General features: G+C 51.4%; 1 protein-coding gene across 2 annotated transcripts in view; it reads left to right on the top strand.

Annotated features, from left to right (window-relative positions):
* The first annotated feature begins 3014 nt into the window (after positions 1–3014).
* The window catches only part of RASSF5 (Ras association domain family member 5), a 33764-nt gene continuing 25159 nt past the window's right edge, over positions 3015–11619 (top strand). Inside the window, exon 1 of one of the 2 annotated variants that reach the window (XM_063177838.1) lies at positions 3015–3327. In XM_063177838.1, coding sequence (XP_063033908.1) covers positions 3015–3327 — 313 coding nt within the window. Of the gene's footprint in view, positions 3328–9323; positions 9528–11619 lie in introns of those variants that run through there. The other variant, XM_063177839.1, reaches the window with a different exon arrangement.

Genomic DNA, 11619 nt, shown 5'->3' with positions numbered 1-11619 from the left:
ATCCCCATCCCAGGCAGGAGCAGGACAGGGTGACTGATCCCACCCTGCTGGGTTTATCCCACATCCCCATCCCAGGGAGCAGCATCCAAAGCTGGGCAGGGTGACAAATCCCACCCTGCTGTGCCCACCCCACCCATCCTGGCACATCCCAGGGAGAAGCAGGGTGACAGATCCCACCCATCCTGGCACATCCCAGGGAGAAGCAGGGTGACAAATCCCACCCTGTTGGGTTTATCCCACATCCCCATCCCAGGGAGCAGCATCCAAAGCTGAGCAGGGTGACAGATCCCACCCTGCTGTGGCCACCACACCCATCCTGGCACATCCCACATCCCCATCCCAGGGAGCAGCATCCAAAGCTGGGCAGGGTGACAGATCCCACCCTTCTGGGCTCATTCCACCCATCCTGGCACATCCCAGGGAGAAGCAGGGTGACAAATCCCACCCTGTTGGGTTTATCCCACATCCCCATCCCGGGGAGCAGCATCCAAAGCTGGGCAGGGTGACAAATCCCACCTTGCTGTGCCCACCCCAGGAGCAGCAGCAGGGTCACAAATCCCACCCTGCTGTGCCCACCCCACCCATCCTGGCCCATCCCATGCCATCCCTCCCCCCGTGCCAAGGCAGCAGCAGGGAGGAGGAGCAGCAGCAGCAGCAGGGCTGTGCCCAGCCTGAGTTTCTTGCAGGAACACGCCAAGGGTGCCCAGGAGCCTCCCCCGCCCAGGAAACATTTCCCCGGTGGAATTTGGCACCAGAGCTCCCCATTCATTTTAATTATAAAAACCAACATCCTGAATGGCAAACCCAACTGTTTGCTGTGCTGAGGTGGAGCTAATCCATCCCTTTTGAGCTTTTCTCCCGAGAATTATTTTCTGGGCTTTCTAATGGATGTTATTTCGAATCCAGGCAGAATTTTCTGATTTTCATAAAGGAGCAGGGTCCCTGCTGCACCTCCTGGCACTCAGTGGAGCTGCACTGACTCGCACCAGCTGAGCATTTGACCTGAAACATGTTTGGCTTCAGCTAAAAGGGATTTATTTCTTGGCAAACGGAAAAAAGAACTTTTCCTAATAGCCCTTGTCGTGCTTTAACTGCTGTAACACAGCAGCTGCAGAGGGGACTTCTGGAATCCAAATGAAACAAGAGTTTTCCTGCCAATGTTAATTACTTGGGGTTTTCTTTTTCCCCCCCAAAGAATGTTTTAACCTGTGGCCTAAAATATATTTTAACCTGAATACCTGAAGGGACAGCTGGGAAGGATAATGAGTGTCACGAGTCTCTTCTGCAGGCTGTGCTTGCTGTGGGGACAGAAAATATTACATTTATTTAGTGTTTTTATGCCCAGAGGCTGCAGAACAGAGACTGGAGATGTCTCCTGGGATATTTCTGGGAAAATGAAAGTCCAGAATGGTTTTAGGAGGTTCCCAGCCAGGTGCCAGGTAGACCTTCACTCTCAGAAATTTCCTTTATTTTAGGTGATTCCTGATACAATGAACAGTTTGGAGGACATAGGATAAACCAACAAACTTTTGTGGAATTTACTGAAGGATAAGTCTGCTGCTGTTTTCATGCAGAAGCAGAGGAGATATGAAAGCAAATCCTGAATTGGGAAGGAAAATACCTTCCAAAAAATTAATCTTGCGGCTTAGCACAGAGCAAAACCCCAATTTTCCCAGCTGCGTTATTCCTCCTTTGGTTTGAAGCTGTTATTAGGGGCTGCTTATGGCACTGGGCTGCTGTGATTCAGAGCCAGTGTTTTAATCCACCCTTCAAATTAGAATCCTTGAAAAGGATTTGGATATTCTCAGCTTATCCTGTCCTCAGGAGCACACGGGAGACGTCAAATTCAGCTTCCCCTAAGCCTGGATTCACCCAGCCCAGCTCTGCCTCTCCCTCCCTTCTCTCCCAAAAACCTGAATGCAAATGGACAATGGGAATATGAACAATTCCTTCCCAATATCTCATCTAAATCTCTTTTAGTTTAAAGCCATCCCCCTTGTCCTATCACTAAAAAGTCACTCTCCCTCTTTAAAATCCTGATTTTTATGGAGCTGTCTCCCATGGGATAGTATTGGGAAAATGAACGTCCAGAATGGTGCAGAGGGGACTTCTGGAATCCAAATGAAACAAGAGTTTTCCTGCCAATGTTAATTACTTGGGGTTTTCTTTTTCCCCCCAAAATATTTTAACCTGTGCCAGACATTCACCCAGCCCCACAGGGGTCACTGTCCTGCAGGGAGACCCCTGAGGAATGGGCTGGGAATGGGAGATGGGAGCAGGAGATGTTTGTGGGAAGGCTTAGCCACGCTGCCCCTCAGCCACCCTCCCTGATTTATGGGCTGTGCCCACATCCACAGCCCCATCCCAGGAGCAGCAGGGTCACAAATCCCACCCTGCTGGGCCCATCCCACATCCCCATCCCATCTTCCCATCCCACACCCCCATCCCAGCGAGGAGCAGGGCAGGGTGACAAATCCCAACGCAGTGGTGACTGTCGGGCAGGGAGAGCCCCCCGGGGGATGCACGGAACCCCTACCCGGGGAACCCCAGCCCCATGGGGTGAGTGTCCGGTGGGGAGAGCCCCCTGCGGGATTCAGGGACCCCCTTCCCGGGGAACCCCAGCCCCGCGGGGAGAGCCCCCCGGGGGATGCACAGATCCCCCTGGGGAACCCCAGCTCCAGCTCCACGGGGGTGACTGTCGGGCAGGGAGAGCCCCCCGGGGAACCCCAATCGCAGCCGCACGGGGATGACTGTCCGGCAGGGACACCCATCGGAGCGGGGATTCCCAGCGACAGAGCGCGGGGACATTCCGTGCGCGGCCGGGGAATGCCGGGGCGAGCAGCGCCAACACCGCGGGGGCAGCGACCGCGGAGCGCCCCGACCCCGACCCTGACCCTGGGGGGTGCCACGGGAGGGGCGCCCGCTGCCGGTGCCTCCCCCGCCCTCCCCGCCGTGTCTCCTCCCTCCGGCCGGGCCGAGCGCCCGCCCCGCGCCGCCGCCGCCGCTCCGAGCCCATGGCATTGCCGGCCGTGGCGCCGTGCCCCCGCCCGCTGCCGCCCCCCGTGCCCGGCTCCATGCGCCGCCCGCCGGGCCCCGCCGCGACCCCCGCCCGCCCCGAGGGGAGCCCCGGCGGGGCCAGGGCTGCGCGGCGGCTGCGGCGGCGCGGGGGAGCCCCGCGGCTGCTGCCCGACGTGCGGAGCATCTTCGGGGCGCCCCGAGAGCCCCCCGAGCGCGGCCGCGGGCACCGCTTCGCCCCGCGCCTGCCGCGCCGGGGATGGTGCGACCTGTGCGGGGAGGCGGTGCGGGAGCGAGCGCTGCGCTGCGACTGTGAGTGCTGTCCCCTGCCTGCCCCTCGATATCCCCTGCCTGCCCCATGCTGTCCCCTGCTTATCCCCTACGTGCCCCTCTCTGTCCCCTGCCTGCCCCTCGATATCCCCTGCCTGCCCCATGCTGTCCCCGGCTTATCCCCTGCCTGCCCCTCGCTGTCCCCTGCCTGCGTCTCGCTGTGTCCTGCCTGCCCCTCGTTGTCCCCTGCTTGTTCCTACCTGCTCCTCGCTGTCCCCTGCCTGCCCCTCTCTGTCCCCTCACTGTCCCCCTCCTGCCCCTCATTGTCCCTTTCCTGTCCCTCGCTGTCCCATTCCTGTCCCCCGCCTGTCCCTCGCTATCCCCTGTCTGCCCCTCGCTGTCCCCTCTCTGTCCCCTGCCTGTCCCTCGCTGTCCCGCACCCCTGCCCTCCCCGCATCCCTCACCCTGCCCGGACTCTCCCCCGGCCCCTCTCCCTCCCCTCGCCCCACTCTGCACCCCTCAGCTCCGGTTTGGGACGGGCCGGGGTCTCCGGGTGTGGGTGCGGTGCCGCCGGGCGGGTTTGGAAAGCGCAGCTTTTCCAGGAAAGAGGAGATGGTGATCGCTGCTGGGCGGGGTTGGCATCAGCGGTGAGCAGGGAGGGTTGGCCTATGTAAAGCGTTACAGCGAGGGGTAAAGTCCTCGGGCATTTGTGCCTGAAGCTCTGCCCGAACCCCGGGTGAGGGAATTTGTGCCAGCGATGGCTTTGCCAATTATGGTTTGTGCCAGGGATGGCTCGTGCCAGTGGTGGCTTGTGCCAATGATGGGTGATGTTTCCTGATGCATTCCACCTGGGTGCCTTGTGCCAGTGATGGCTTTGCCAATGGTGGCCTGTGCCAGTGATGGTTTGTGCCAGTGATGGCTTGTGCCAGTGCTCCTGATGCTGCTGGTACTCTGCAGGAGATTCATCCCTCCCCCGGCTGGGAGTGACCCGTGTTAGGGGTGGTGGGAAGGGAAAATAAGAGGTTTTATCAAAGCTGTGTCACTGATAACTTTGGGATCTGAGCCCCGCTGGCTGTGAAACCTCTCCTGCCCCGCTCAGTCGGGGAAACTTTTTTGGGATGCAGCTGCTGGGCCTTGAGGGACTTGAAAATTTCCCCTGGTGGGGGTCAGCTGAGCCTCTGGATTTTTGGCAAAATTTCCTGGTGGGGTCAGCTGAGCCTCTGGATTTTTGGCAATGCTGATGCCATTCCCTGCAGCTCTGTGCCCACAGCATCACCTGTACCTGTGATGGGTGTGGAGGGCAGGGAGGCGGTGCCGGTGATAATTTGGGACTGACCCATCCCACTGGGGTGGGGGAATGGTCGCTGCTCATTTTTGGGGTTGTTTAGAGGGCACCGGGGTAATCAGTGCCCGGCTCAGGCAGTCCTGGTGCCCAGCTTGGCTTTCCTCAGCTCACAAACCCATTCAATGTTTTTTTGGGATCTGTGGGGCGGGCAGGGCTCTCTGCGGTGTCGTTTGGGATGAAGGGCGGCCGGGGGAGGCAGCAGCACCATCTGGCCCTGCTGCAGCGAATTAGGGCTTAGCCCTAATGACTGCTGTTAATTAAATGTCACCCAGCCGCCGCCACAACGTGACACGGCGGGGCTGCACCCTGGTGGCAGGAGCGGGATGTAAATCTGATGTAAATCTGATTTATAGGGTACACCTTTGCTTTCTGTTGGCATTCCTGGTTCATTCCCTCAAAAGCTGCTGAGGGCCAGGAGATTCCCCGGGGCTGGGAGCTCCTGGCATGAATGAGTGTGCTTAAAGAAATATCTAGTTTAGGAGAAATAAGGATTATTTGAGGGAAAAATAATTGTTGAGGCTTTTTCACCAGCCCCTGAAGCTGAGATGAGGTGTGAGGTGAGGTTTGTGTGCTTTGAAATCCTGACTTGAAGTAGAAATTCACAGAATTTTCTGGTGTTGCGAAATGCTGCATAAAGAGCTGTTTTCAGGGACTTCTCCTCTGGCAGGATGTTTTCCATACTTATATTGAAACCGATTTTAAATAACTCCATTTCCCTTTTCATTTCAGAGAATTATGCAGACTGTGGGAGTAGTTCTGCCTCAAAAACTCCCCAAACAACCGGGCTGGGGGGGAGGGACACTCATATCTGCATTCCCTGTCATCCCAATAGTGATTCCCATTAAAAATGCCTGAGAGCTGCAGACGGGGCGTGCTCTCCCCCTTCAGTGAACATTTATTTTTTTTTCTTTCTGATGCAGAGTTGCTGCTTGTTTGCTTTTTGATTTGCAGCCTGAGGATACTCAGGTTTTTTGTTTGTGCACTTCTGGCCTATTTTTATTTACGTCGGATCTGGCTGTATTTAGTGATGGAAAAGTAATAGTAATAGTAAATATATATGAATATTAGCTTCATCATTATTAAGTATTAAATTAAGTATATTAATATGGTAATATTAAAATTAATTTTAATAATTACATTCAATAATTAAATTTAATAATTGAATTGTATTATTACATTAATATTAAAATTTATACTAACTTGAGATATTAAACATACGAAAATATTATTATTATAGTAAATTAATACATTAATATTAAATATTAAATAGTAATATTAAAATGGGAAGGTGACATTTATTTATTTACATTTATAATTTATATATTTATATATTTATTTACATTTATAATTTTAGTTATTTATTTAAATAACTAAATGAATAAATATATAATAATAAATATTATATATAATATTATAAATAAATTTATAATGTTTATTTATTTATTTATTTATTTATGTGATTATTTACAGTTCATTCTAGAGAAAAGGAGTCTCAGGAAGACTTTTCTGATTTTAACCCAAGTTCTGCCCATGGGTGCTGCACCTGGGGCTATTGCAGATGTTGCCTGAGACATTTGGGAGCCTTTTTTTTCCTTGCTTTTATTTGGAATTTTCCAGGCTCTGTGCAGGACAGACATCAAGCATCCTGCTCCCAAATGGTGTCAGCGTGAGAGGGTGGGGAGCAAATCCTACAGGAATTCCCTGAAAATCCTCACTTCCAGCCTTGGAGGGAATGGTTTGGGCAGGAGGAGGAGCTGTGCCTTAAATAGCTCCTGTCTCATGCGTGTGGCTTTGTGTTGTCAGCTCCCAGAGCTGTCTGTAGTAAAACAAATCACCTCTGTGTGGGTGTGAATGTCTGTCCTGCTGCTGGGGGACAGACAGCTTTTCCTGCCAGCAGGGAGGAGCAGGGTGCAGAGGTGCTCTGGGCTGTTTGGGTGCAGTTCTTGGGTGTCCTGGTGACTCACGGCAGCTTCAAAGCCCTCTGTGTGTTCCCCTGGCCTCTGGGACAGCACAGAAACCAGGCTGGGCTCGGAGCTGGGGCAGCTTCCTGCTGGGGAGGGTTGGGTGGGAATGGCTTGGTGTCTCTGATAGCCAAAAAATCAAAGATTTTGATATTTGTGTTGATAAAATGAAGGGTTTCTTTGCAAGGAAACCAGCCCTGGCTGCTTCCCTGTGGACAGGGCTGGCGTGGGGCAGCCCTGCAGGGAAACCTCAGAGCGTGCCCAGCACCTCTGCAGAGCTGGAGCCAGCTTTGATCTGCAGCTCTTGACACACAGAGCCAGCTCAGCAAATCACCTGAGCGTCCAAATGGGGTTTGTGCCTCTGCTCAGCAAAAACCTGAGCATCCAAATGGGATTTGTAACTCTGCTCTGTTCAGCTCAGCTTCCAAATGGGGTTTGGGCCTCAGCTCATCAAAGTCTCTCAACATCCAAATGGGATTTGTGACTCTGCTCAGCAAAAACATGAGCATCCAAATGGGGTTTGGACCTCTTGTTCTGCTCAGCAAAGCCTCTCAGCATCCAAATGGGGTTTGTGCCTCAGCTCAGCCCAACAAAGCTGAGACCTCAGCATCCAAATGGGGTTTGTGCCTCAGCCCAGCTCAGCAAAGCACCTCAACATCCAAATGGGTTTTGTCCTTCTTCTCAGCAAAACTCAGCATCCAAATGGGGTTTGTGCCTCTGCTCAGCTCAGGTCAAAGCCCCTGAACACCCAAATGGGGTTTGTGCCTCTTCTCAGCAAAGCTCAGCACCCAAATGGGGTTTGTGCCTCAGCTCAGCAAAGAACATCAACATCCAAATGAGGTTTTTGCCTCTGCTCTGCTCAGCAAAGCCCCTGAGCATCCAAATGGAGTTTGTTCCCTTGCTCTGCTCTACTCAGCTCAGCATCCAAATGGAGCTTGTGCGTCTGCTCAGCCCAGCAAAGCTGAGACGTCAGCTCCCAAATGGGGTTTGTGCCTCAGCCCTGGAGCCGCCCTGATCTCCCTGAGCAGCTCCCTCTGCGTTCAGGCCCTGTGCTGAATCAGCCCCTGTTTCCTTAAGCTGGTAAAACACCATTTCTCTTTCTGATTTGTAGAGCGAACTTCATTTCTAAGGCTGCTAGTTCTCAGGGAGCCGTTTGTTTAAGATAAGGAGCTCTTTACCGAGTCCTTTACCTGCGCCAGGCTCTGCTCACACTTTGCTGCTCCTGTGGCTTCTGTGTCTCTCCTCCCACACTCAGCCTCACCCCTGTAAACAACAATCGCCGACAGCACTTTGCATTTCTGTCCCGTTCAGCTGATCCAGGCAGATCCTGCAGCTTTTCCTGCTGCCAGGTGGGGATGGGTGTGGACAGGGTGGGGTCCAGGGGTGCCTCCACCCACTGCAGGCAGGGTGTGCTCCTCCCCGCGAGGAGAGGGCTGTGGGCAGGGACAGGGACCTGCCCAGAGCTGTGGGACAGGCTCCTGGGCTGCCCCGGCTCTGCCAGGGTGATGTTTCCTGCTGCCTTCCACCTGGGTGCCTTGGGAAGGGGTTATGGAGAGAGACGCCAGCCCAGGCTCCCGCCCCCGCCTTGCAGGTTGGTTTTTGGGCTTCTCTCTCTGTTTTAACCCAGTGGAGTTTGCTGGTCTCCAGCTCCCACCTTACCGCTTGGTTTTTGGGCTTCTCCCTACTTTGCAGGTTGGCTTTTGGGTTTCTCTCTCTGTTTTATCCCAGTGAGGCTCAGTGGCTCTGCTGTTGTGGCTCTGGGAAGGAGGGAGGTGACTGAAAAGCCCCCTGAGAGATCTCAGTGCTTTTGCTGCTCAGGGCAGGGTTGGAATGGCTGAATTCCATCTTTTTCACCCCCTGTGTGGTGCAGGGTGCTGGGGGCTGTTTGTCCTGAGCAGGGAGGGCACGGGGACTGGGTACAAAGTGGCAGATTTCAGGGGCATGGTTGAACTGGTGTTTGTGTCCCACCCCATCACAGGATACCCGGTGCAGCTGTAACTGATCCACCATGGGATGGTTTGGGTGGGAAGGAGCTCAAAACTCATCCCACCCCACCCCTGCCGTGGCAGGGACATGTTCCACTGTCCCAGGTGCTCGCAGCCCTGCACAACCTGGCCTGGAACATTTGCAGGGATCCAGGGGCATCCACAGCTGTGCCAGGGCCTGCCCACCCTCACTGGGAACAATTCCTTCCCAATATCTCATCTAAATCTCTTTTATTTTAAAGCCATCGCCCTTGTTCTATCACTAAAAAGTCATTTAAAGCCCTGATCCTGATTTTCATGGATGGCTCTACGAGCCTCTCTTAACTATGTGCAGAGTTTAAATCAATATTACAAATATAATTAATCTCAGTGTATCTCTTTAACCTCTGATTAAACACTGGGGATTTTTTTTTCCCTCAGACTTTAAAAGGCTGAAAAGGCAGTGTTTAAAAGTGCTGAAAAGCAGCACAGAGAGAAGGGAGGATGGGGGAAAGAGACCTCCCAGCGCACGGCCGAGTCCTGCGCTTTCTCTCCCTAATCTCTTCTGTTGGGTTATTTTATCTTATCAAGCAAAAAGCCCCAGAAATAGAAAGTTTTCCATGGCTTACAGGAGATGCACAAGCCCTGAGCTGCTCAAAAAAAAAATAAATAAATAACCCTTCAGATGGCAGCAGGTTGTAAATGGCCAATGTCAGGGCTTTATCTCCGTGAGGGAAAAGGCCTCTGGTGGGGGCAGACACAGCAGGCACTGGAACAAGTTTTATCCCAGAGCATTTGGGGTTGGGGAGAGCTCCTGGAGGATGCCAGAGGGGGAGGAGGGAGCAGCCTCGTGTTTTGGGCTTGTAACAAAGAGAATCCGTGAAATCTTCAGGCATTTCCCCCGAGGCAAGGCCTGCTCCAGGGGACTGTGCCCGCCCAGGAGGCCCAGCAGGGAGGTGCTGCTGCTCCCAGGTAGGTGCTGGTGACATTTCAGGGTTTTTGGGTGGGTTTGCTGCTGATTTTTGGGCTGTGGGCTTTGCCTTGGCACTGCTGAGCCCAACCTGGACATGGGGATCTGTTGCGGATGTCTTTTTATGAAAAATCCTTTCCTTAGGATTTTTCCTCCTGAGAGCTAAGCTATATTATATTGAGGAATGCTAAACTATACTAAAGAATACAGAAAAGATATTTGCAGAAGGCTAAAAAAGATAATAATGAAAACTCCTGACTCTTTCCAGAATACTAAACTAAACTATACTAAAGAATACAGAAAGGATACAGACAGAATGCTAAAAATATAATAATGAAAACTGGTGACTCTTTCCAGCCTTGACACAGCTTGACCATAATTGGCCAATAAATCAAAACAATTCACAGGAATCCAATGAAACAATCACCTGTTGGATAAACAATCTCCAAACACATTCCAAAGCAGCAAAACACAGGAGAAGCAAAAGAGATAATTATTCTTTTCCTTTTTCTCTGAGGCTTCTCAGCTTCCCAGGAGAAGAATTGTCACAGACATCTTTGATGAAAAATCTTTTCTTTAAGATTTTTTCCTCCTGAGAAGCTGAGAGGCCTCAGGAAGAAAATGTAAACAATGGTTATCTGCTGCTGTGGAATGCAACAGGTGCATCTGTGATTGGTCTCATAGAGTTATTTCTAATTAATGGCCAATCACAGTCAGCTGGCTTGGGCTCTCTCTCTGAGCCACAAATCTTTGTTATCATTCCTTTCTATTCTTAGCTTAGTTGGCCTTCTGATGAGATCTTTTTCTTCTATTCTTTTAGTATAGTTTTAATGTAATATATATCATGAAATAATAAATCAAGCCTTCTATAACATGGAGTCAGATCTTCATCTCTTCCCTCAACCTGAGACCCCTGTGGATGTCACAGGGACCCTGCCTGGGTGGGCACAGAGCTGGCACCACACCTGTGGCACCAGGTGGCTTCACCTGCTCCTCTGGCTCCTCAGGGCATGGCTGCTGTGCCAGCTGCCCCCCAAAAGGGAATCTGGGGTTGGTTAACCTGTCAGGTCATTCTGAATCCATTCACAAAAGCATGCTCGACATCTCACAGAGATAATAGATGAAAGTATAGACATAGAAGAAAGCTTTCAATTAAGACCTTAGAATTGCCAAGACTTTTCCAAACAATAACTTGTAACTAATATCAAACATAATTTATGCCCTTTGAACTAACTAGAGTTTCACAGCATTAAATTGCTGTGTTGTGATACAGCAATGCTTAGTGCAAGCAAAAAAAATGCTTTAAGTAAGTAACAAACAGAAATATGACTGTGCCCTTTGCTGAGCCAGAGATGGGGCAACTGAGAGGTGTGTTAAAAACTTTCATTCCATTTTTCATTTGAAGGGTGAGACAACACAGTTGTTATAATTCACACCAGCACAGCCAGAAGCCAACCATTTCCTGATTACAGAGCACTATTAGCATTTCTTGGCCTGTGTACCTGAGCAGGGACATGTGTGTTAAAAGGGACATGTACCTGAACAGGGACGTGTTAAAAGGGATATGTGTGCCTGAACAGGGACATGTGTGTTAAAAGGGACACGTGCCTGAACAGGGATATGTGTGTTAAAAGGGACATGTGTTAAATGGGATGTGTTAAAAGGGACATGTGTTAAAGGGGATGCATTAAAAGGGACATGTGCCTGAACAGGGACACATTAAAAGGGACATGTGGCTGGATGGTGGCATGTGTATTAAAAGGGACATGTGTGTTAAATGGGACATATGTGCCTGAACAGGGACCTGTGTTAAAAGGGACATGTGTGCCTTAAAAGGGACATGTATGTTAAAAGGGACACATGCTTGAACAGGGACATGTGTTAAAGGGGACATGTGTGTTAAAGCTACGAGACACAAGTAATAAACAACACGATTATGAAAGTTTCTTTTTAAGTCCAAACCATCTGATTCAGACCTAAAAGTGCCCAGGTGAGCCTGCAGGGATGGAGCTGCAGGGTTGGGGCAGTGTTTCAGGAGGATTGAAACCTTCCCTGCGTTTGCTCTGTGGGTGCCACAGGGCCACATCCTGCTGC

The sequence above is a fragment of the Melospiza melodia genome, chromosome 28 (genome assembly GCF_035770615.1).
Source record: "Melospiza melodia melodia isolate bMelMel2 chromosome 28, bMelMel2.pri, whole genome shotgun sequence".
Classification (NCBI taxonomy): Eukaryota; Metazoa; Chordata; class Aves; order Passeriformes; family Passerellidae; genus Melospiza; species Melospiza melodia.
Note: the sequence above shows the minus strand (reverse complement) of the source record. Positions and strands in the feature narration are given on the sequence as shown.